The 23,064-nt window shown below is 45.5% G+C and overlaps 2 protein-coding genes across 3 annotated transcripts in view; one reads left to right on the top strand and one right to left on the bottom strand.

Annotated features, from left to right (window-relative positions):
* LOC137438656 (phosphatidylinositol 4-phosphate 3-kinase C2 domain-containing subunit beta) overlaps positions 1 to 23,064 on the top strand; it is a 156,264-nt gene that overhangs the window by 71,054 nt on the left and 62,146 nt on the right. For both annotated transcript variants that reach the window (XM_068133889.2, XM_068133890.2), the window contains exons 15-18: positions 2,806 to 2,951; positions 9,542 to 9,727; positions 19,830 to 19,923; positions 22,872 to 22,966. In XM_068133889.2, coding sequence (XP_067989990.2) covers positions 2,806 to 2,951; positions 9,542 to 9,727; positions 19,830 to 19,923; positions 22,872 to 22,966 — 521 coding nt within the window. The remainder of the gene's footprint in view (positions 1 to 2,805; positions 2,952 to 9,541; positions 9,728 to 19,829; positions 19,924 to 22,871; positions 22,967 to 23,064) is intronic.
* Positions 1 to 23,064, bottom strand: part of CENATAC (centrosomal AT-AC splicing factor) — a 480,847-nt gene that overhangs the window by 424,101 nt on the left and 33,682 nt on the right. The gene's annotated exons all lie outside the window — the stretch shown is intronic.

Here is a 23,064-nt window from a genome sequence, read left to right as displayed (position 1 = left end):
ACCTTCTCCATTCAGCATGTCTCCGAGGTAGCAAAATGTTTTCACACCTTCCAGCTTCACGCCGTCTCCAAGATCCTACTCAACATTTCCTCTATCTGCAGCTCCCTTTGTGCACACCTTACACTTGAATGTAGCTGCCACACTGGTTAATGACCCTCTCAAACCACTACATTTTTGATGAACCCACTCAGCGCACATTGTACATTGAATGGAGTTCATCTTCTCATCATCTAATGGAGTTCATCTTCATCTTCTCCTTCAGTCCATCCATACTCTCACCAATCAACACCAGATCATCTGCATACAACAACTCCCACAACAACAACCTCGTTTTCGTTCCAAGCCAGAATCTCCATCACAGCTGCAAATAGTAGTGGACTTCGTACCGACTCCTGATGCACTCCCACCTTCACCTCAAACTCACCACTGTTCCCGTCCTTCGTCCTTACAGCTGTGCGCGCTCTCTCATACATTGCCATCACTACTCTGATCAACCATTCCTCCACTCCTAACTTCCTCAATGCCCATGTCACTACTTCGCGTGGAACCCTATCGAATGCTTTCTCCTGATCAACAAACCCAAGAAACAACTTCTTCCTCTTCTCCATGTACTTCTCCTGCAACTGCCTTACAATAAAAAAGCCCATCTGTCGTTCCTCTTCCTGGCATAAATCCAAACTGCATTTCGTCGATCTTCACCTTCTTCCTTATGCTCTTCTCCAACACCCTTTCCAATACCTTCATTCCATGTTCCAATAACTTTATCGCTCGATACGAGCCACACTCCAGAGGGTCACCTTTCCCCTTGTATAGAGGGACGAGGGTACTCAGTTCCCAATCCACTGGAATGAGATCTTCTTTCACCACCAGATTACAGATCTCTGTCATGCTCTTCACACCCCAACTTCCCGCTGCCTTCAACATATCACCCGCAACTCCCGTCGGCCCTCCCACTTTTCTACTCTTCATTGCTTTTATCGCTTTCTCAAATTCCTTCTCAGTTATCTTCTCTGCCGGTCCTAAAACGCCGTTACTGTCTATGTTGCCATCCCATTCATTCTCTGTATTCAACAGCATTTCCATATATCTATTCCATCTTCCTTTAATTCCATCTTGGTCCACAACGATTTGTCCCACTTCATCCTTCAAGCAACTCACCCCCATCACATCACACCTCTCTTTCGCTATCTGCTTTGCAATCCTGAACACTGCTCTCTGACCCTCTTCCGAATCCAAGCGTTCTCCGAACATTTTCCTACATGCCTCCTGCGCCTTTGCTACCTCTTTCTTTGCAGCCTTCTTGGCTGCCTTATAACTTTCATGCTCTGCCTCTTCTGCCCCCGTACCTTTCGCCTTCTGCGACTCCTTGAACTTCTTCCTCTTCTCGTCAATCCTCTTTCCAACTTCATCATCCCACCACCATGTTTCCGAGTACCTCGGTGGTCCTTTTGTCCATCCACATACCTCACCAACGGCTCCCAACAGACTATCTTTCATTGACATCCAACCACTTTCAAGCTCAACCACATCATCCTCTACCATACTCAGCCTCTCTTTTAATGCCTCTCTCCCTGTCACCTCTTTCAACCTCCACACCTTCATTCGCTTTTGGTACTTCACCCGCCGAGCTCTCCTCGTACCTTTCACCCTTATGTCGCAGACAACCAAGTGCTGCTGTGAATTGGTGATATAAGGCATTTCATAGGATGATATAAGGTTAATGTGAGGAAGAATCTAAGTCAGAGGCATGAGTTAAATCCTCTTTTCCTTGCATATTCCCAAGTACAGGTAGTGGACTAAAAAATGGAAACACCTGGGTAAATCCAGTGAAATTCCTCGTGAAATTCCTGGTAGTATTCATTTGCTTTATACCGTTTACCCTCCCTTCTTCCCCATCCCGCCCCCTTCCACAGATCTACCGACGTCCTTGTTCTCTGCTGTTGTTGTGCTTGTGTGCTTCCCTCTCCCTTCCCCTCTTGTCTCCCGCTCCCTTCATTGGATGTTTTATGTGTCTGTGCATGTTTTCATGTTCAATGTGTTTGCTCTTACACGAGCCTCGATTCTGTTTACAAAAAAAAAAAAAAAAAAATGAGGGACACCAAGCAAGGGCTTCCACACAGGTGTGGCCCATGTGTTAATTAAGCAAATAACATCCCAGCATGCTTCGGGTCGTGTATAAAAATGCTGCACAGGCCTGTTTGCCTTTAGTTATGGCTGCAAGAGGAGACCCCAATGCCCCCATCTACAGAGCATGTGTGATCCCCAATGGTTTGATGAACATGACACTGATGTTATCCATATATCAAGGCCTTCTCAGTCACCAGATCTGAACCCAATCGAGCATTTATGCCATATTCTGGAACGACGCCTGCGACAGCGTTTTCCACCTCCTTCAAACAGGTGTGAGTGGATTGACTTTCTCATGGAAGAATGGTGCGGCATCACTCTTGCAGAATTTCAGACGCTGGTGGACTCTATGCCACAGCGCATACAGGCCGTACTGGCCTCATGTGGTGAACCAATGCCCTATTAAGTGACTTTACATTGGTCTTTCTAATTTTTTGGGTCCACTACATGTATGTGTCTGTAATCTCCCATTGAGCAGGCGATACATTCTTCTTTGAGTAGAACGTTCATCCTTATTTAATCATCAAAACAAAAACTACTGTCAACTCTGTTCACAAGAAGGCCGAATGCCTTAAAAACAATGCACCATTATTTGGGTGAGGAGTAATATGAGTCATATTTTCTGGAGCAGCACAATTACAATGGCGAGATTGTTTCACTTGTATTTTATTCTTTCAGCTTCATTTTCCATCACTTGGCTGTGAAGTCGTGTTCCAGACTCCATCCCCAACTCGCCTGGCCCCTCCACGTCCACCACGAGACCTTGACACAGAGACCAGAAAACGATTGATTACCATGATGGCTGGGGGCAGCGTTCTGTTCAGGTGAGAAGCACGCTACCACCTGAGCTGTTTAGTTGTTGCAAAGATTCTCCCAGTTTGTGCAGAACTACTCTGCAATGTGTAGGTTTCTCCTGCTGTCACTGTTTATATTGATTAACTTGAGGGGATTTCATATCTGATGTACCATACTACGTGTTCCACAGCATTGGTTCTGTTGAAGTGGTTTCTTGGCTTTGGATCAAGCCATCCCTCTCCCTCTCAGCAGTAGTTTGGGCAGCAATTTGGGATTTGTCCATGATGCCGGTAATAGCTCGGCTACTCCTCATATAGGACGCCGTGGGTTCTTCAATGTCCACCAACTAATGCAGTCAGATGGGATTCCCAGTTTACCATCCATCCGAGGGACGGCACTGATGTGGATTAATTTAGCCTTGAAATGATTGACAGACTCAATAATTAAATTGTCCAAAACTCCTCAGAAGATGATTGACTGATTTTTAATTCACGTGGGAGATCTCACTTAGGTTACAAGAAAGAACACACACACACACACACCAATTTCCAACGTAAAATCCTGACACAAAATCAAAGCAAAATCCTGACACAAAATCAAAGTAGAATCCTAACACAAAACCTACAGCAAGAATCCCAACAGCTTGCTTCAACACAGCTGTCTTATAGTTGAAGATCAAACAGAAAGCAGGGGGGGCCGAAGGTGAGGGAGAGGAGAGGAGGAGAGTAGATCTGGGTGGGCGAGGAACAAGATAACAGATCGGACATAGATCAGGAAACTTGCAAGTGTAACAGTAATTTGTTGTCTCAGCGCCATCTGCTGGATCCATCCGTGCTACTGCAGGTCTTTCCGTGATCAGTTGAAAGGAGAGCAACACATTATACAACTCGTTATTTCTTAAACTCAGCTCTAAACGTCTAACAGCCTGATTTACATGTTATTACAAAGAATCTGGCATGTCTTACACTTCAGTACAAACAGGTTCTATTGCTTTTAAGAAAACAACTCGATTCCGTGACGAAGACCATCTGGATTGTCCGCTCCCTCCAGCTTGGGGGAGATGAGGGTCACAGAAAGTTTAAATTCTCAGTAATTGTGAAGATGCAGTTGTATCTTAATGCATATGTTGTGCTAAATTAATAGAATTAATTCCAGTGTGAACAAGAAAGTGTACATCCATTTGGATTCCCCAGGGAACGGTATTTCTCCAACCCCGTTGCTAGGCGACAATCTAATTTTTTCCGTGGGATGCGACTCGTACAATCTTGCACAAAGTTTAACACTTATTAATAAAACTTCAGGACTACTCCTTTTGCTTATACAAACTTACTAATAATTAAAATGTTTTGTTCTATACTTTAGATCATTAAGTATACTAGGGAGATACCCGTGCTACGCATTATGTAGTAGCTACGGGTGGGAGGCCAGAAACAAACAGGCAATGCAGATACGGGGAATGCTAAAGCATGAAACCAATAAATTCCACATTCCTGTAGCACCTTCAGTCGCACGTCAGACATGAACAGCAAGTTCGTGAAGGACTTCCATGAAAAACGTACCCGTTCGCAAGCAAACGGGTACATTCCCGTATAGAAACATCGATCGTGGGACCGTGGCGAATCTGCATATGTCGATCCGCGAAGTTCACGTTTAGAAGGTAGAAACCATCACGGCATGTCGTCATTCACTTGAACTCAATATCTCGTTTTTCATTCCAAACAACAAAACTCCAATTAATCACAAAATATACTTTTAACGACATTGTTAATGCTTCCTTCATTGTAAAAACTACCAAATCAACAGTTAAAAGGATTTTGAGCCGATAGCTGTTACGGCCTTGGCAGGATCGATGGAGACAACGATCTGTTAGCGTATACACCGCCCAAATAGCTATGTGGAATTCTCTCATGCAGAGATTAAATGTCGTTTGAACTTTGGCCGAGGTCATTATTTACTTTTAATGATGTTTATATACGAATGATGTTTATATTGGTTTTGGGTCGTCCTTTCCGCATATCTCGTGGGATTGTGAGTTGGAGAGACGGCCGTGATGGCGGGGAGGGGGATGGAATTCTCTCAAGCAGGGATTCAACCCGTGTCCTTATAAAAGGTCTTTGTCCGAGGTCACTGAGTTCGATTGGTGCAGCTGTGCAGCGATCGGTGCAGCCGTTTGTGCGGCACCCGGGAAAATAACATCGTCACAATGGAAACATCGTCACAATGAACGTTATGCGAACGCGAATGTTATGCAGGAGTCCAAACCTGAGAATGCTGGAGACCAAAGCTGAAATTGGAAAAACTAAATAGCCTATTTTACACCTGGAGATCCCAGGATTACCCACCCAAAATATCGTTGCGATCGGTTCAGCAGTTTTTATGGTACCTTCAAACGGACAGACAGACAGACGGATGGACATTTGGTGAATTATAGTAAGATGGGTTAAAGTTTTAAATTCATTTCAAAAGTAATATGAAATCATAGACGGTCCTTTGGAGAACAAAGAATGCTTTGTGAAGCTTTTACTTATCGGCTGGTATGTCACATAGCACAGATTTGACCTTCCTAACAACACAACAACAACAGGCATTTTAAGGCCATTTTCCCTGCTAGAGCGGGGGTTAACCTTGCGGTCCCCATGAGAATCTTCTCCATTTTGCCCTATTTTCTGCATCTCCCCTTGTTAACCCCCTTGCCCGCATTTCTTCTTCGACCTTCATAACTTGATAAGAAATTATATGTTTCATACAAAGCCTGTTGTTGTCTTAGCGGTTAGGGTGTCGGCTTGGGATCCTTGGATCCTGGGTTTGAATCCCGGTCGATCGCTGAATTTACACCAGGGGGGTTGACTCAGCCTGTCATCCTTCCAAGGTCGGCAAATTAAGTACCAGTTCACTGGTAATTCCCTGTGTGTCGCAAGAGGCGACGAACAGGGTTGGCGGCAGGAAGGGCATCCGGCCATAAAACATTGCTTCGAAAAGGGGACCATGGTGCCTGAAAAAGGCCAACCCCTGCTCTGCGGGGGGAAATGGCCTCGAAAGGTGGTTCATACAAAGTACATTTATTTGTCCTACAAATATTTAATTAAAACAAGTGAATCCTCTTGGATTGCGCTGAGGTTCGGGCATGGAATTTCGAGCCTCGATCATGGTTCGAGCCTCGATCTTGTATACAAAAATAATAATAATAATAAGAACCTTGGGCCGAATCTCGCGCTTCACCAGTGCGCGTGCGCGAATTTACGTCACGTCGGCAGCGAGAAGGGGTTCCCCAACACGAACCAATCAGGAACTGCCACGTCACACTTATATGATCTCAGAATTCCTGTGACAGGAATTCGCGTTACACTGGCTGGAAGTCATTCGCTAGAGGCGCTTCCTCAGCGCTAATAAACTTTCTTTTAATTCTTGTCGATTTGATTTTGGAGGGAGCGAGAGATGTGCAGCCTGGTCGCCCCAGGCAACCGTCACGAAGCATTGCTGTAGCCCAGCGGCTCGTAACCTGGGGGTCGTTTGGGGTTTTCCGGGGGTCATGAAGGGGTCATAAATAACATATCAATTTGTTGAGCCCATTTTTAGGAACCTAAGGTACATACCACATACAGTATTTTGTTCGTGTATGCGTGTACGTCACGACCCCCAGGTTAAGAACCGCTGCTCCAGCCTAATTTACGACTCTGTTCTGGAGTTTCTCAGTAAATAAGTTAGAACTGGTGGATTTTATAGAATACACTCAATGCTGATTAATATATGTATTATATTTTTATTTTTTTTTATTTTTTTTTGTTGCATACTGAATCGAGGCTCGTGAAAGAGCTAACATTTATTTCACAAACAAATCAACCAGACAAACAAAATATACAAAAAGAGGGAGCGGAAGACAAGATGGGGAGAGAAGGGGAAGCACACAACCACAACATTTGAGAGCAGGGAGAAGTGTGGGAGGGAGAGGGCTTGGGGGAAGGAGGCGTGGGAAGGGGGGGAGAGGTATAAAACACAAGGGGACCGAAATTAGCGGGGGTAGAAAAGATCAAGGTTTTGGATGGGGGAGGATAAGAGATGGTGGTGAACAGCTGTTTTAAAGACCTGGAGGGTGGAGTGGGATTGAAGAGAGTGAGGGAGTTTGTTCCAGAGGCGGGAGAAAAGAGGAAGGAAGGAGTGAAGGTGAGCAGAAAGTCTTGATTTTGGCAGTTTAACCATAAGAGGGTTGCAGGCAGATCTTGTGCAACCTGTAGGAATATTTGGGGGACAGAGCCCAGAGAGAGCTGGGGGGGGCAAGGCCAGAGAGGAGTCGGTAGAAGACGGAAAGACCACCAACCTGCCTGCGGTGAGTGAGTGAAAGGCCCTTGGAGTTGGCTTCATCGCGGGAGATTCCAATGATTCTGAACGCTTTGGTTTCCACAGCGTGAAGACGAGCTAGGTGTGAGGCAGGAGCACCAGACCAGAGGGGAGAGCAGTATTCCATAGAGCTGCGGATGAAAGCCTTGTATGTGGTGAGGAGCTCAGGTGTGCCAAGGAAGGACTTCGCACGACGGAGGATGCCCAGTCGGCGACTGGCTTTGGAGGCCAGATTTGAAATGTGGTTTTCCCAGGAAAGATCATGGCAAATAGTGAGACCCAAAAGCTTGAGTGACAGAACTTCTTGGAGAGGATTATTCAGAAAGTGGATGGGAGGGTTGTCCAGTCGGTCTTTTCGGAGAGACATCGTAAGAGTGTGAGATTTATCAGGATTGAAAGACATGTTCCATTTGTTTGCCCAGTCTGTGATTTTGTCCAGGTCTGCAGAGAGTGAGGAGGCTGCAGACTGCCGATCTGAGGGATGAGGAATGGAGCGACAGAGAGTAGAGTCGTCAGCAAAGAGATAGAGAGGATTTTCAAGAGAGTCAGAGAGATCATTGATGAAGACCAGAAAAAGCACAGGCCCCAGAACACTACCTTGGGGAACTCCAGCCTGAACAGGAAGAGGAGATGAGAGAAACCCATTCAGGGCCACACGTTGACTACGACCAGAGAGGAAGTCCGCCAGCCATGCGTGGAGATTTCCATGGATACCAAAGGAGGAGAGTTTGGTGAGCAGAGCAGGGTGCCAGACCGTATCGAAGGCACGTGAAATGTCAAGGGAGACAGCTCTAATTTCCTGTTTGGCGTTGAGGACCTCCATCCATTGTTGAGAAAGCAGAAGCAGCATGTCCAGAGTAGAGTGCCAGGTCTGAAACCAAATTGATGATCAGAGATCAAGCCATTGGAGAAGAGGAAAGATTTCATATCTGAAGCAATGATGGATTCCATGACTTTGCTGATAATTGGGTGAAGGCTGATTGGTCTGTAGTTGCTAGGATCTGTTTTTGCACCTTTTTTGTGCAAAGCGGTGATGTTGGCTGATTTCCAAGCAGATGGCAGATGACCTTGAGCAAAAGAGAGGGTGAAGAGAACAGAAAGAGGGAGTGAAAGAGCGGAAGAACATGATTTTAGGACCCGTGGGCTGATGCCGTCAGGACCAGTTGCAGAATCAGAATCAGAGTCGAGGGTTGACAGAAACTTTTCCACCTTGTCAGGAGGAAAGGACACAGAGTCCAGGAGCAGCTGGGTACGACTGGGTATGGTGGGTACAGAGAGGGATGGGTTTGGGACACAAGATTTAGAGGCAAACACAGAGTTGAGGCATTCAGATTTAATGAATTAACATTCAGCTTTAATTCAGTATTAATGAAGCTTACGCAAGCAATTAAAACTCAAGTGTTTGCATCAAGCGGTTGAGGCTCAAGAAAATCACTCAACTCACAAATTAAGTGTGCAAATAATTAATTTACTTTGACAGCACACATGGATGAATGATCTTGCTTGTGAAACACCGTGATGATAATTTATAGCTGGGAAAGGATTCAAACCCAGGCTTGACGGCTTAGAGGCGAGTGTGCCTACCTATACGCCATCCTGTTTATCTTTGTAATTCTTAAATTGATATATGTGGGAAAATTAAATTCCCAGACCGGGAATCGAACCCAGGTCCTCTAGAAAACCGTTCCAGTGCTTTGCGCCATCTGAGCTACCTGGGCGACCCTGACTGAGCATGCAATTTTCCCACACACATTTCCCACATGTATCAATTTAATTATTTAATCTTGTTCATTAATCGAATTGCTTCACTACGCCCCCAGTGGTGTTTATAATAGAGGACATGGATTTGTCCCCCCCCCCCCCCCCCCCCCATTGGAGGAAGATCCTCTAGTGTTCAGGCCTTTGGCCTCCTATGGTTGGTAGCGAGTGCCCCTGATGCATTGACGGAAAGAGTGGCAATCATGTGTGTGTAAAAATTGCATGCTCAGTCAGGGTCGCCCAGATAGCCCAGATAGCTCAGATGGCAGAGCACTGGTACGGTTTTCCAGAGGACCTGTGTTTGATTCCTGGTCTGGGCATGTACTTTTCCCACATATATCAATTTCATTATTTAATCCAGTTCATTAATCGAATTTGTAATTCTTGTAAAATATACCTGTCCTAAGCCAAATGTAATTGTCTTGCATGGGATTTGGTTAAGTTCTGAATGGGATCCATCACTGTTGAAAAGAAGATTTGTGGACAATATAACTATCTATAATTTTATGTGTATATGTATATGCAGTCTGACGGAGAGTGAGTGCACCTGGCTGTGGTCAAGACGTGCCAGCCTCAAGCTTGAACCAGGCTCATTATCCTGGCTGCTCGCATCGGCACCATCTTGGGATGCAGAAGCTCTACCACGGCTTTACTCCCTGATGCGTGACACCTGCATTTCTCCAGAGCATGCACTCGAGATTCTGCATCCACTGTAAGGATTGACAAATGTTTTGGTAACAAAACAACTACGCATCATCGCCGGTTATTAACTTGGACCGGGTTGGCCCACTTTGTGCTGCTATTGAGTCATTCTGAAGCTTGCTAAAAATAGTCTATCATATTGATACTGGTGCAACAGATTGCTCTTTTTCTGGTGGTGGTGCCCTACAATGATATTACATGAGCTTGTTGTTTTTCAGCCAATATAAGGTTGCATTTCATGAGCCAATGATGTTAAACAGTGCTGGAATGGGCATTAGGTGTGTTTGGTATGGCTGGCATTGACACATCATGCAAACATCATGATACATCTTGAACGTCTTTGCGATTTGGCATTCTGTGAATGAGTTCTCTTTCTTAATTTTATTTTTAGCAAAGTTGATTTTATTAGAAGTCCTTTACAATGTGGCAGCAATGTTGTTTTGAAAAAACGCACCGCCTGGCATCAAATGTAGGGAGTGTGGTTGGTCAATTCAGGCCGCAGTCCATCAGAGAAGTGAAAGCAATGCGCTGCCAGCATCTTGCTGTTGAAGATATCGACTATCAAATAGGACATCCTGCTTCCAATGTACACACAAGGAACATGGATGTGGGAGGAGGCCATTTGGCCGATCAAGTCTGCACTACATGTACACTAGTTAATTACATCTAACAGTTTATTGGCATTACAAATTCACTAGAGGAGGGTGTGAGGGGTGGAGAGGTGGTGATTAGAACAATGGGGAAGCATAGACATTGCCAGAGTGTTTTACACACATACACTACAGGGCCAAAAGTTTGCGGATACCCCTTCTAATCAGTGTATTTGGCTGTTGTAGCCACACCCATTGCTGACAGGTAAATATAATCAAGCACACAGCCATACTACAATCTCCATAGACAAACATTGGCAGTAGAATGGGCCGTACTGAAGAGCTCAGTGACTTTCAACGTGGCACCGTCATAGAATGCCACCTTTCCAACAAAAAGTCAGTTCGTCAAATTTCTGCCCTGCTCGAGCTGCCCTGGTCAACTGTAAGTGCTGTTATTGTGAAGTGGAAACGTCTAGGAGCAACAACAGCTCAGCTGCGAAGTGGTAGGCCACACAAGCTCACAGAACGGGATCGCCAAGTGCTGAAGCGCGTAGCGCATAAAAATCGTCTGTCCTCGGTTGCAACACTCACTACCTAGTTCCAAACTGCGTCTGGAAGCAAAGTCAGCACAGCCCTTATTTCCAGTGAAGGGAAATATTAATGCTACAGCATACAATGACATTCTAAACGATTGTGTGCTTCCACCTTTGTGGCAATAGTTTTGGGAAGGCCATTTCTTTTTTCAGCATGACAATGCCCCCATGCACAAAGCGAAGTCCATACAGATATGGTTTGTCGTGATCGGTGTGGAAGAACTTGACTGTCCTGCACAGAGCCCTGACCTCAACCCCATCGAGCATCTTTGGGATGAATTGGAATGCCGACTGCGAGCCAGGCCTCATCACCCAACATCAGTGCCTGACCTCACTAATGCTCTTCTGGCTGAATGAAAGCAAATCCCCATAGCAATCTTCCAACATCTAGTAGAAAGCCTTCCCAGAAGAGTGGAGCATGTTATAGCAGCAAAAGGGGCGACCAACTCCATATTAATGGCCATGATTTTGGAATGAGATGTACGACGAGCACAAACGGGTGTGATGTTCGGGTGTCCACATACTTTTGGCCATGTTGTGTATATTCTATGACAAATAATAATAATATATTATTATTATTATTATTTAAAATTAGAAAATAATTTAGATTTTAGTATTTTTTATGGTTCTATGGTGAGGAATGAACAAACACAGATGGCACATTCACTTTTTGACGAGACCCTCTCACGGATATCACAATCACCAACCCATACCCTAACTACGTACTATTCCTGCCAATATGTACTCCACTATTCCAACGATTCTCTGTACCGATCTAACTCCAATTTAAACCTATCTACTGTTTCTGCTGACACTACCTTTCCAGGGAGTCCTTTCCATGCATTAACTACGCTGAGCGAAAGACCTCTGCCTTACGACCATCCTAACTCTCATCTTCATTACCCTCACACTGTGGTCCCTGGTCATATCACTGTCTATTCTGCTGAAAGACTCTTCAGCGCATATTGTAAAGTGCTTAACTTTCATGTGGATCTATCTTTCACGCTTTTCACTGTCAAGTAATTTCCGCGAAAGTTAAGTCCAATGAATATATATTTCTCGTTGAATACGGTATTCACGTTTGATGCGCGAAAGTTAATACTGCGAAACAACTTTAAAACAAAAAATGCAAAATGTAATTCTTGCAAACAATAAGTGTGCTTTGAATGCTGTGATGAGGCAGTTGCCCTAAAACAACTCCTCTTATCTTCCTGGAAGGGAAATCTGGAAACCAGGTCAGGTCAGGTATGGGAGCATGCACCAGAGCAGCGCGTCTCCGCATCCACTTTCCGACGGTACTCCAGGGGCCTCCGTCTGGCCATCCCCAGGCTGATGCCTGGCCCATCCCTATCTTCTTGAGATACCGATAAACCTACTGCAACCACGAGGCATGCGGTCGGCCCGTTGGCCTCCTCCACTCATGAGGCTCCCTTGCTAAAAGTATCTGGTGAGCTGGATCAGCGTCCAAAAAACGAGCTACATGTCCATACGGCCACAGCTGACGCTCACCGACCATACAGGAAACAAATCTCATCTGAGTCTCTTTCAGCAACCGCTCGTTGGACACAAAGTCCGACCAGTGATAGCCAAGGATTCGCCGAAGAGACTTGGTTCAAAGGAGTTAAGTCTCATTCTCTGGCTCTTGGTAAGGGTCCAAGTCTCGCATCCATAGAGCAAGACTGGAAGGACCAATGACTTAAAGACTCTGACTTTCGTCTTCCTGCATAAATACCGACAGCGCCACACCCCATGATCCAGTGAATCCATGACTCCCCAGGCCCGACCCAGATGTCTATCAACCTCTAGCTCGCAACATGCGGAGACATGAATAACACTGCCATGGTAAGTGAATCTCTTCGTGACCTCAACATCTTCGCCACAAACAGGCACAGACAAGACAGCAGCATCCAATATGTCATTGAAAGCCTGGATCTTGGTTTTGAACCAGGAAATCCATAATCCCAGTGGCTCTGCCTCCTCATTCAGTGCATGGAGTGCCCCCGTAAGAATATCCAGCGTCTCCACAAAGATAACTGCATCATCTGTGAAATCAAGGTCAGAAATCTTGCCACTCCCAAACAATGCACCACAGCCTGACCTCTACAATATCCTCCACAGAATCTAGTCCATACAAGTGCTGAAGAGTGTGAGAGCCAGTACACACTCCTGCCGAACTCCAGTAACAACTGGAAATAAGTCAGAGATGGAGCCACCACACCTCACAGCACTCTCAGTACCAGAGTATAGTTCAGAGATCAGATTGATCAGCGTTGGTGGCACCCCACGAAGACCAATAATCCTCCAGAGGGCATCCCGATTCACCGAATCGAACGCTTTGCGGAGATCAACATAGGCTGCAAGCAGCCCCTGACAAAACTCTCGCTTGCATTCGGTGAGGACCCGAAGCGCATGGTCAATCCAGTGCTGGTATACTTGGCTCATGTTTTCTCTCCTCTCCAGAGGGCCAGATTTGTGTTGATTGAGTTTCCCTTTTAAAACTCACTCGTAGACTTCACTTTATACACTACATGACCAAAAGTATGTAGACACCCAAACATCGAACATCTCATTCCAAAATCATGGGCATTAATATGGAGTTGGTCCCCCCCAATACCCCTCCTTGCTGCTATAACATCCTCCACTCTTTCTTTCCACTAGATGTTGGAACATTGCTGCGGATATTTGCTTCCATTCAGCCACAAGAGCATTAGTGAGGTCGGGCACTGATGTTCGGCGATAAGGCCTGGCTCGCAGATGGCGTTCTAATTCATCCCAAAGGTGTTTGATGGGGTTGAGGTCAGGGCTCTGTGCAGGCCAATCAAGTTCTTCCACACCGATCTCGACAAACCATTTCTGTATGGACCTCGCTTTGTGCACTCATCGACATTGTCATGCTGAAACAGGAAAGGGCCTTCCCCAAACTGTTGCCACAAAGTTGGAAGTACACAATCATCTAGAATGTCATTGTGTGCTGTAGCATTAAGATTTCCCTTCAATGGAACTAAGGGGCCAAGCCAGAACCATTAAAAACAGCCCCAGACCATTATTCCTCCTCCACCACACTTTACAGTTGGCACTATGCATTCAGGCAGGTAGCGTTCTCCTGGCATCTGCCCAACACAGATTCGTCCGTCGGACTACCAGATGGGGAAGCGTGATTCATCGCTCCAGAGGACGCGTTTCCACTGCTCCAGCGTCCAATGGCGGCAAGCTTTACACCACTCCAGCCGACGCTTGGCATTGCACATGGTGATCTTAGGCTTGTGTTCTGCTGCTTGGCCATGGAAACCCATTTCATGAAGCTCCCGACAAACAGTTGTTGTGCTGACGTTGCTTTCAGAGGCAGTTTGGACCTCGGTAGTGAGTATTGCAACCGAGGACAGACGATTTTTACACACTTCAGCACTCAGCGGTCCCGTTCTGTGAGCTTGTATGGCCTACCACTTTGCAGCTGAGCTGTTGTTGCTCCTAGACATTTCAACTTCACAATAGCAGCACTTACAGTTGACCGGGGCAGCTCTAGCAGGGCAGAAATTTGATGAACTGACTTGTTGGAAGGTGGCATCCTATGACAGTGCCACATTGAAAGTCACTGAGCTCTTCAGTATGGCCCATTCCACTGCCAATGTTTGTCTATGGAGATTGCATGGCTGTGTGCTTGATTTTATATACCTATCAGCAATGGGTGTGGCTGAAATAGCTGAATCCACTAATTAGAAGGGGTGTCCGCGTACTTTTGGTCATGTAGTGTATGTTCTTATCAGCTTTAGACGTGGGACAATACTGCTTTTTTTTCTCTTTTTAAAATCCATTCAACAGCTGCCTGAAACTTTTGCCTGTGGAAACGGTGGGGGGTTTGTCTATCCCCCGAAGCTCCATACCAGTGTGGACACAGCTAGCTAGCTGCCTGCCTCAACCCACTCTGAATAGAGGATAGTTTAAAATTAAAAACAAATTGTAAAATACATATATTTGGGTTTTTTTCACTCACTTCCAAACAATTCTAAGAATACACATTTCATTTTTTGGTTTTTTGTTATTGATCAATTTTGCCAATGCGGAATCACAACCGTTTGGCCTTCTAAGATGTTCTTGCATCAAAATATTGCATCTGCACTGAAGTTGTTCACTTCATATTTAATCAGGGTCCTCTACCCACGTTTTTTGGATTGTGACATAATTAACAAAAAAAAAACTTTTTGATCATAACTCGAATAATTTTCCTCCAATTTCCATGGTATTTGGTTTTCTGGATAGATTGTAAATAGGGTCACATTTTACAATAATTCACCAAATGTCCTTCTGTCTGTTCGAAGGTACCGTAAAAACTGCTGAACTGATCGCAAAGATATTTTGGGTGGGTAATCCTAGGACCCCTGGGAGTAAAATAGGCTATTTAGTTTTCCCAATTTCAGCTTTGGTCTCCAGCATTCTCAGGTTTGGACTCCCGCATAACATTTGCGTTCGCATAACGTTCATTGTGATGATGTTCTCATTGTGACGATCTCACTATAATTCACCAAATGTCCGTCTGTCTGTCTGTTCGAAGGTACCGTAAAAACTGCTGAACCGATCTCAATGATATTTTGGGTGGATAATCCTGGGATCTCCAGGAGTAAAATAGGCTATTTAGTTTTCCCAATTTCAACTTTAGTCTCCAGCATTCTCAGGTTTGGACTCCCGCATAACATTTGCGTTCGCATAACGTTCATTGTGATGATGTTCTCATTGTGACGATGTTGTGACGATGTATGTGTTCACGGTAGTGTTTGACCTGACGGTGTGAACGTAATTTCGTAATGTTTTTCGTTTTGTAATCCTTTAATGAACGTTTAATGTTTAATGAACGTGTAATGCCCTTCGATGTCCGGGGCCGCACACGCGCTACACTGGACGGGCCAGCGTGTACCTTGCCCTTCGCCGTCAGGCTCGGGTAAACCGCTGAGCCCCATCCGTGATGGGGACTGGGGCTTGAGACAGTGTCCCACGAACGAGGAATTCCCAGTAAGCGCGAGTCATCAGCTCGCGTTGATCAAGTCCCTGCCCTTTGTACACACCGCCCGTCGCTACTACCGATCGGACGGTTTGATGAGATCCTCGGTTCAGCCCCTGCACGGGTCGTTCTCGGCTCGTGCCGGTGCACCGAAAAGATGAGCGAACTTGACTGTCTGGAGGAAGTAAAAGTCGTAACAAGGTTTCCGTAGGTGAACCTGCGGAAGGATCATTATCGGGACAACATGAGAGCAAGCGAGACGCGAGGCGTACATGGTACGTGATCGTCCATGTACTGTTTAGCCATGTACTGTTTAGATTTTGATGATTTGCGTGTGATATGATTTAACGGATGTTTATATGAATCGTTTAAAATAAAAAAGCCTTCAATTTCTGATATTTTACCTTTTCATTTGGGCTTCCCAATTGAAGCCCCGCCCATTGGGCGGGTACCGTTGCTAGTTTTCTAATTTACACTCTATCCCTAAATGTTGAAGGGCAAGGTCATACATTTTATTTTATTTTATTTTTATTTTTTTCGGTATACAAGATCGAGACTCGTGCGAGACATTAATCACAAAAAAAAAAACGGACACACAAAACATACAATAAAGGGAGCAGGAGACAAGATGGGGAGAGAGTAGGAAGCACACAAGTACAACAGCAGAGAACAGGGACATCGGGAGATCTGTGGGAGGGAGAGGGCTTGGGGGGAGGAGGCATGGATAGTTTAAAATTCCGACATGTGCCAAGGAAGGACTTCGCACGACGGAGGATGCCCTGTCGGCGACTGGCTTTGGAGGCCAGCTTGGAAATGTGATTTTTTTTCCCAGGAAAGATCGTGGCAGATAGTGAGACCCAAAAGCTTGAGTGACGGAACTTCTTGGAGAGGATTGTTGAGAAAGTAGACGGGAGGGTTGAGAAAGTAGAAAGTAGATGGGAACAGAACAGAAGGGAGACAGCTCTGAATTCCTTTTTGGCATTGAGGACCTCCATCCATTGTTGAGATACATTGTCCAATGAAGGGCTATCATTGGACTGCGGGCACAGGTTTCCAAACACTATTGCAGTATCCAAGTGGCATTGTTATGTTGATTATATGACCTTTTATTGCCTCTCGGTTTCATTATTGCATGGTGTATTAAAATTAATACTTGCTGAGGAAAATTTTACCTCTGCCACCGAATGTGCTATGTTTTCACCCGTGTCTATGTTTTCCAGCTATGTTGTCACTCCTTTCTGTCTGTTTGTGAGCACGATATGGACGAATTTGGGTGAAACTTAGCAGACAGGTTGGGTGTGTGACAAGGACTAAATGATTAAATTTTGGGGAAGATCCGGATCTGGATACCAGAATTTTTTAAGTGATTCTTCACCACTCAGAGATGGGGCCAAAACCATATGGGGAACGATATCTCAAAACATTGTGAACAGAAATCGGATGACACTTGGTGGATGAGTTGAGTCGGTGACGAGAACAAACCGATTCGATTTTGGTTCAGGTCCAGATCGAGCCTATCGGTGGGATACAACAACAACACAACAGGCATTTTAAGGCCATTTTCCCTGCTAGAGCGGGGGTTAGCCTTGCGGGCCCCATGACAATCTTCTCCATTTTGCCCTATTTTCTGCATCTCCCCTTGTTAACCCCCTTGCCCGCATTTCTTCTTCCACCACCTTCAGCCAAGTCTTTCTCGGTCTTCCCCGTCCTCTACTTCCTTCTATATTCATTTCCATCTTTCTTCTCAACCAGTCACTTTCATCCTTCCTCAACACATGACCAAACCATCTCAACCTGTTTCACTTCGCAGCATACATCACAGGCTCTATTACCATCATCTTTCGCAATCCATCATTTGTCTTCCTCTCTCTCAACGATACTCCACACATCCACCGAACCATTCGCATTTCCACCCTTTCCAGCCTCCGTTGCTGCTCTACATTCATTACCCATGTCTCGCTCCCATAAACCATAACACTTCTCACACATGCAGCATTCACCTTTCCCTTCAGCTTCAACGACACTCCCCTCCTCATCAGCACACCACTCAGTTCCCGAAACTTCTTCCATGCACATCTCACTCGAGCAACCATCGCCGAGTCTGATCCACCTTCTCCATTCAGCATGTCTCCTAGGTAGCAAAATGTTTTCACACCTACCAGCTTCACGCCATCTCCAAGATCCAACTCAACATTTCCTCCATCTGCAGCTCGCTCTGTGCACACCTTACACTTGAATGTAGCTACCACACTGGTTAATGACCCTCTCAGACCACTACATTGTTGATGAACCCACTCAGCGCACATTGTACATTGAATGGAGTTCACTCCGACACCCTTCCTGCACACAGCACACGGCCACTTCCCAGTTATTTCCACCTCACCACATGCTTTACAACTTGCCATCACCTTCGTTTTTCCGATATTCACCTTCAGACCTTTTGTCTCCATACATTCCTTCCACTTGTTCATCTTCTCCTTCAGTCCATCCATACTTTCTGCAATCAACCCCAGATCATCTGCATACAACAACTCCCACGGTAAACCCTCCTTTACTCGATACTCTTTGGATTGGGTACTCGGTTCCAAATCCACTAGAATGCGGCCTTCTTTCACCACCAGATTACAGATCTCTGTCATTCTCTTCACACACCAACTTCCCGCTGCCTTCAACATATCTCCCACAACTCCCGTCGGCCCTCCCGCTTTTCTACTCTTCATTGCTTGTATCGCTTCCTTCATTCATTCGCCTTCTTCATTGCCTCCTTCATTCGCTTGCGGGGAAAAATGGCCTCTAAAGGTGGTTTTTTTTTTTTGTTTGTTTTTTATTGCTTGTATCGCTTCCTCAACTTCCTCCTCGGTTACCTTCTCTGCCGGTCCTAAAACTGGGTTACTCTCGATGTTGCCATCCCATTCATTCTCTGCATTCAACAGCATTTCCATATATCTCTTCCATCTTCCTTCAATTCCATCTGGGTCCACAACGATTTGTCCCACTTCAACCTTCAAGCAACTCACCCCCATCACATCACACCTCTTTCGCTATCTGCTTTGCAATCCTGAATACCGCTCTCTGACCCGCTTCCGAATCCAAGCGTTCTCCGAACATTTTCCAACATGCCTCCTGCGCCTTTGCTACCTCTTTCTTTGCAGCCTTCTTAGCTGCCTTATAACTTTCATGCTCTGCTTTTTCTGCTCCCGTACCCTTAGCCTTCTGCCACTCCTTGAACTTCTTCCTCTTCTCGTCAATCCTCTTTCCCACTTCATCATCCCACCACCATGTTTCCGAGTGCCTCGGTGGTCCTTTAGTCCATCCACATCCCTCACCAACGGCTCACAACAGACTATCTTTCATTAACATCCAACCACTTTCAAGCTCAACCACATCATCCTCTACCCTGCTCAGCCTCTCTTTTAATGCCTCCTTCACTGTCACCTCTTTCAACCTCCACACCTTCATTCTCGGTTGGTACTTCACCCGCCGAGCTCTCCTCGCACCTTTCACCCTTATGTCGCAGACAACCAAGTGGTGCTGTGAAACAGCCTCCTCCCCCGGGATCACCTTTGTGTCCCGGAGGTGCCCCCTATCTCGCCTACGCACCATCCGGTAGTCAACGGTTGTCGTTGACCCACCTGACGTGTATGCAACAAGCTTATTATCCGCTTTCTGGAACTGAGGATACAATATCGGTGGGATACAAAACGTAAACTGTTCAGCATGGTGGAGGTATGTGCTCCACCGAGTACCGTTCTATTTGCACCTATTCTGCATTTGCACTTTTCAGTTACTCATCTTTGGCTTGGACACCTGTGATTGCCATTGTAAAATGACATCACTGCACTCACATTTTTGTTTTCAATCTCGAGTGTTCCTGTCTGCTTCACCATACTCATTCAGATGTACTCGCTGAAGGATAATTGCAATTTGCTGACATAGATTTCCAGACAAAGAAGTGAGGCATGCAGCGGTGAGAAGCTTGGATCAGCTGACTGATGATGAACTCGTGGATTGGCTGCCTCAACTGGTGCAGGTAAATGTACTTCACATCCTGTGATTTGGGCTGAGCTGCTTTCACATTCAGAACAAAAATTTTCACTTGCATAATTGATTCCGTTTTTTGTTGAAAGCACATTTCCTCATGTGTTTTTCATCGTTTTTGCTTCATTTGTCTCACCGATTTTATTCCGGAAAACTATTAATACAAATAACTACCTTGACACCAAGCATTCATTAAAGCCTGGCATTGAGTGGCATTTTGGCCACTGCCTGGCAAGCCTGGCATTTTTTTTTTTTTTTTTTTTTTTTTTTAATTGAGTGGGATGGTGTCATGGGTCTGTATGGATTGTTGGTTGTGGCATACAAAGGGAAATCAAAACATTTTCCCTTCTGGAAAAGATTCAGCCTCCATTGGAAACAATCTGACACAAGTTGGAAACGAGGCCAAGAAACAACACAGAATACATCTTTGCCGAGTCTTTCAGGAGCAGCACAATTCCTTTTTGGTTAGGGGGGGGGGGGGGTACATTTGACAGTCCCTTGTCGCTGGGTGTCAAATACTTTTCAATATGTTAATATGCTGGGAATCCAGTAGCCGAATGGAACCTGAAAATCCAAAATATATTGAGGACCATCTACGTTCAGTGTCTTTATAAAGTATTCACACCCCTTTCGTTTTTACAAAAACCATAATTTTTACAAAATAATTAGTAATGAAAAGCTGAAATGTCTTGACTCAATAAGTATTCCCCTTTGCTGTGACACTCCAAATTGAGCTCAGGTGCATCCAGTTTCCTTTGATCATCCTTGAGATGTCTCTACAACTTGATTGGAGTCTACCTGTGGCCAATTCAATTGGTTGGAAATGATGCAGAAAGAAATACACCTTTCTATGTGACGTCCCACAGTTGACAGTGCATGTCAGGGCAGAAACTCCACCACAAAGTCCAAAGAACTGTCCGTAGAACTCTGAGATAGAATTGTGAGGAGGCATAGATCTGCTGAAGGGTGTAAAACAATTTATAGAGTGTTGAAAGTTCCCAAGAACACAGTGAGCTCCATCATTAGGAAATGGAAAGAATATGGAACAACCCAGACTCTTCCTAGAGCTGGCCGTCTGACTTAACTGAGCAACCGGGCAAGAAGGACCTTGGTCAGCGAGGTGACCAAGAACCCAATGAGCACTCTGACAGAACTACAGAGTTCCTTGGCTGAGATGGGAGACCTGCCGGGAGGACAACAGTGTCTGCAGCACTTCACAAATTTTGGCTTTATGCGAGAGTGGCCAGGCGGAAGCCACTAATGAGAAAAAGGCACATGACAGCATGCCTGGAGTTTGCAAGAAGGCATGTGAAAGACTCTGAGCATGAGGCAAAATATTCTGTGGTCTGATGAGACGAAAATTGAACTCTTCAGCCTGAATGCAAAGCGCTAAGTCTGGCAGAAACCGAGCACAGCTCATCACCCATCTAACACCATCCGTACCTTGAAGCATGGTGGTGGCAGCATTATGCTATTGGGATGCTTTCAGCGGCAGGGACTGGGAGACTTGGAAGGCTCGAGGGAACAATAAATGAGGCCAAATCCAACCAATCCTCGAAGAGAATCTGCTTCAGATTCCAAAAGGCTGGAACGGCTTCAGAACAATAACGCGAAAGTCCTTGAGTGGTCCAGCCAAAACCCAGACTTGAATCCCTTGAGAATGTGTGGAAAGACTTGAAGATTGCTGTTCACCAACGTTGCTCATCCAACTTGACAGATCTTGAGCAAATCTGCAAGGAAGAATGGGAGAAACTCTCCAAATCAGATGTGCAAAGCTGATACAGGCATAACCAAGAAGACTCGTAGCTGTAATCGCTGCGAAAGGCTCTTTTCCAAGTATTGACTCGTGGGGTATCTGAAGGCACTGTATTTCATACACGAAATGGTAATGTTGACCCTCTGTTTTCTCCTACATACTCACCTTGATCACGGTCGTGAATTTCCCACTACCCCTCCCCCCTCACCCCTACCGCTCCCCCACACACACACAGCCTTCTCCTCCCCACCCCCACATACACGTTACTTTTGACTTTGTCAAAGAAAGGGACTGAGACCTCTGCTCTGCATACTTTGGAAGAGGTTACAACGAGTTACAAGGAACTTCAATGCAGGAGAATGTCATTAGGCCCATCAATCCAGCACCATCCTGCACCATGAATAAATACAAATTCCTGCCCCAGCCAGCAGAGGGTATTGCATCAGTGGAACAGCCTTGCCCTCAGCCAATAAAGCTATCCCTCATACATGTGGTACATATTAACAAAGAAGAATTGAATGATCAATGTTCGCAATGGGGCTGGCTGGATAGCCCAGAGGTACGCACACTCGCCTCCAAGCTGTCTAGCCTGGGTTTGAATCCCGTCCCTGCTATAAACTGTCATCCTGGTGTTTCATCCATGTGTGTTCCGTCCCTCGAATGGATGTTAAATGGGAGTCCCGTCTTCCTGCATTATTCGGTGGACGTTAAAGATCCCACAGTGTCCTTCACGAAGAGTAGGCACCCGGCACCCTGAACAAAAGATCCAAAATTCCTGCCATAACCTCACGTTCCCCTGTCTAAATGTGGGAACAAAGTGCAAAAGGGTCAACCCACATGGTGTGTCCATGTACCCTTAGCTGGGTATGAAGTATAAGTAGTAGTAGTAGTAGTGGTGGTGGTTGTAGTAGGATTACAAATGGCATGTGACACTGATAAATCAAACAAGGATGTCACGACACAAGAGGAGGTCGATAAGCCCATTATGCCCATGCCACATCCACAATTCCAATGCATTCACCCAATCCATTAGCAACAACAATATTGCATCATTGAATACAATGGAAAAGTAGCACTATGTACTCTTTGTGATCATTTCTGCATGTGCTTCAGAGCGAGTTACAGTAAAATGGTCTGTGTTCAGTCGAAGCAAGTTGTGGTGCTTGCGTGCGTGTACTACCCAGGCCTTGCAAAGTGAATGGCACATCGACTCGTGTCTTACTCGTTTCCTGCTTACTCGTGCAACTGCAAGTGTACGTGTTGCACACCATCTCTACTGGTTAGTAAGGAGTTTTATACTTCCCCCCCCCCACCCCCTCCTTCCCCCACCTTTCCTTTTTTTATATTGTTGATGGAAACTTGCAAGTCCGTGGGACC

This window comes from Myxine glutinosa, chromosome 13 (assembly GCF_964187855.1).
Source record: "Myxine glutinosa chromosome 13, kmMyxGlut1.1, whole genome shotgun sequence".
Taxonomy (NCBI): Eukaryota; Metazoa; Chordata; class Myxini; order Myxiniformes; family Myxinidae; genus Myxine; species Myxine glutinosa.
The sequence above is the reverse complement of the archived record's forward strand: the minus strand, read 5'-3'. Positions and strand labels throughout refer to the sequence as shown.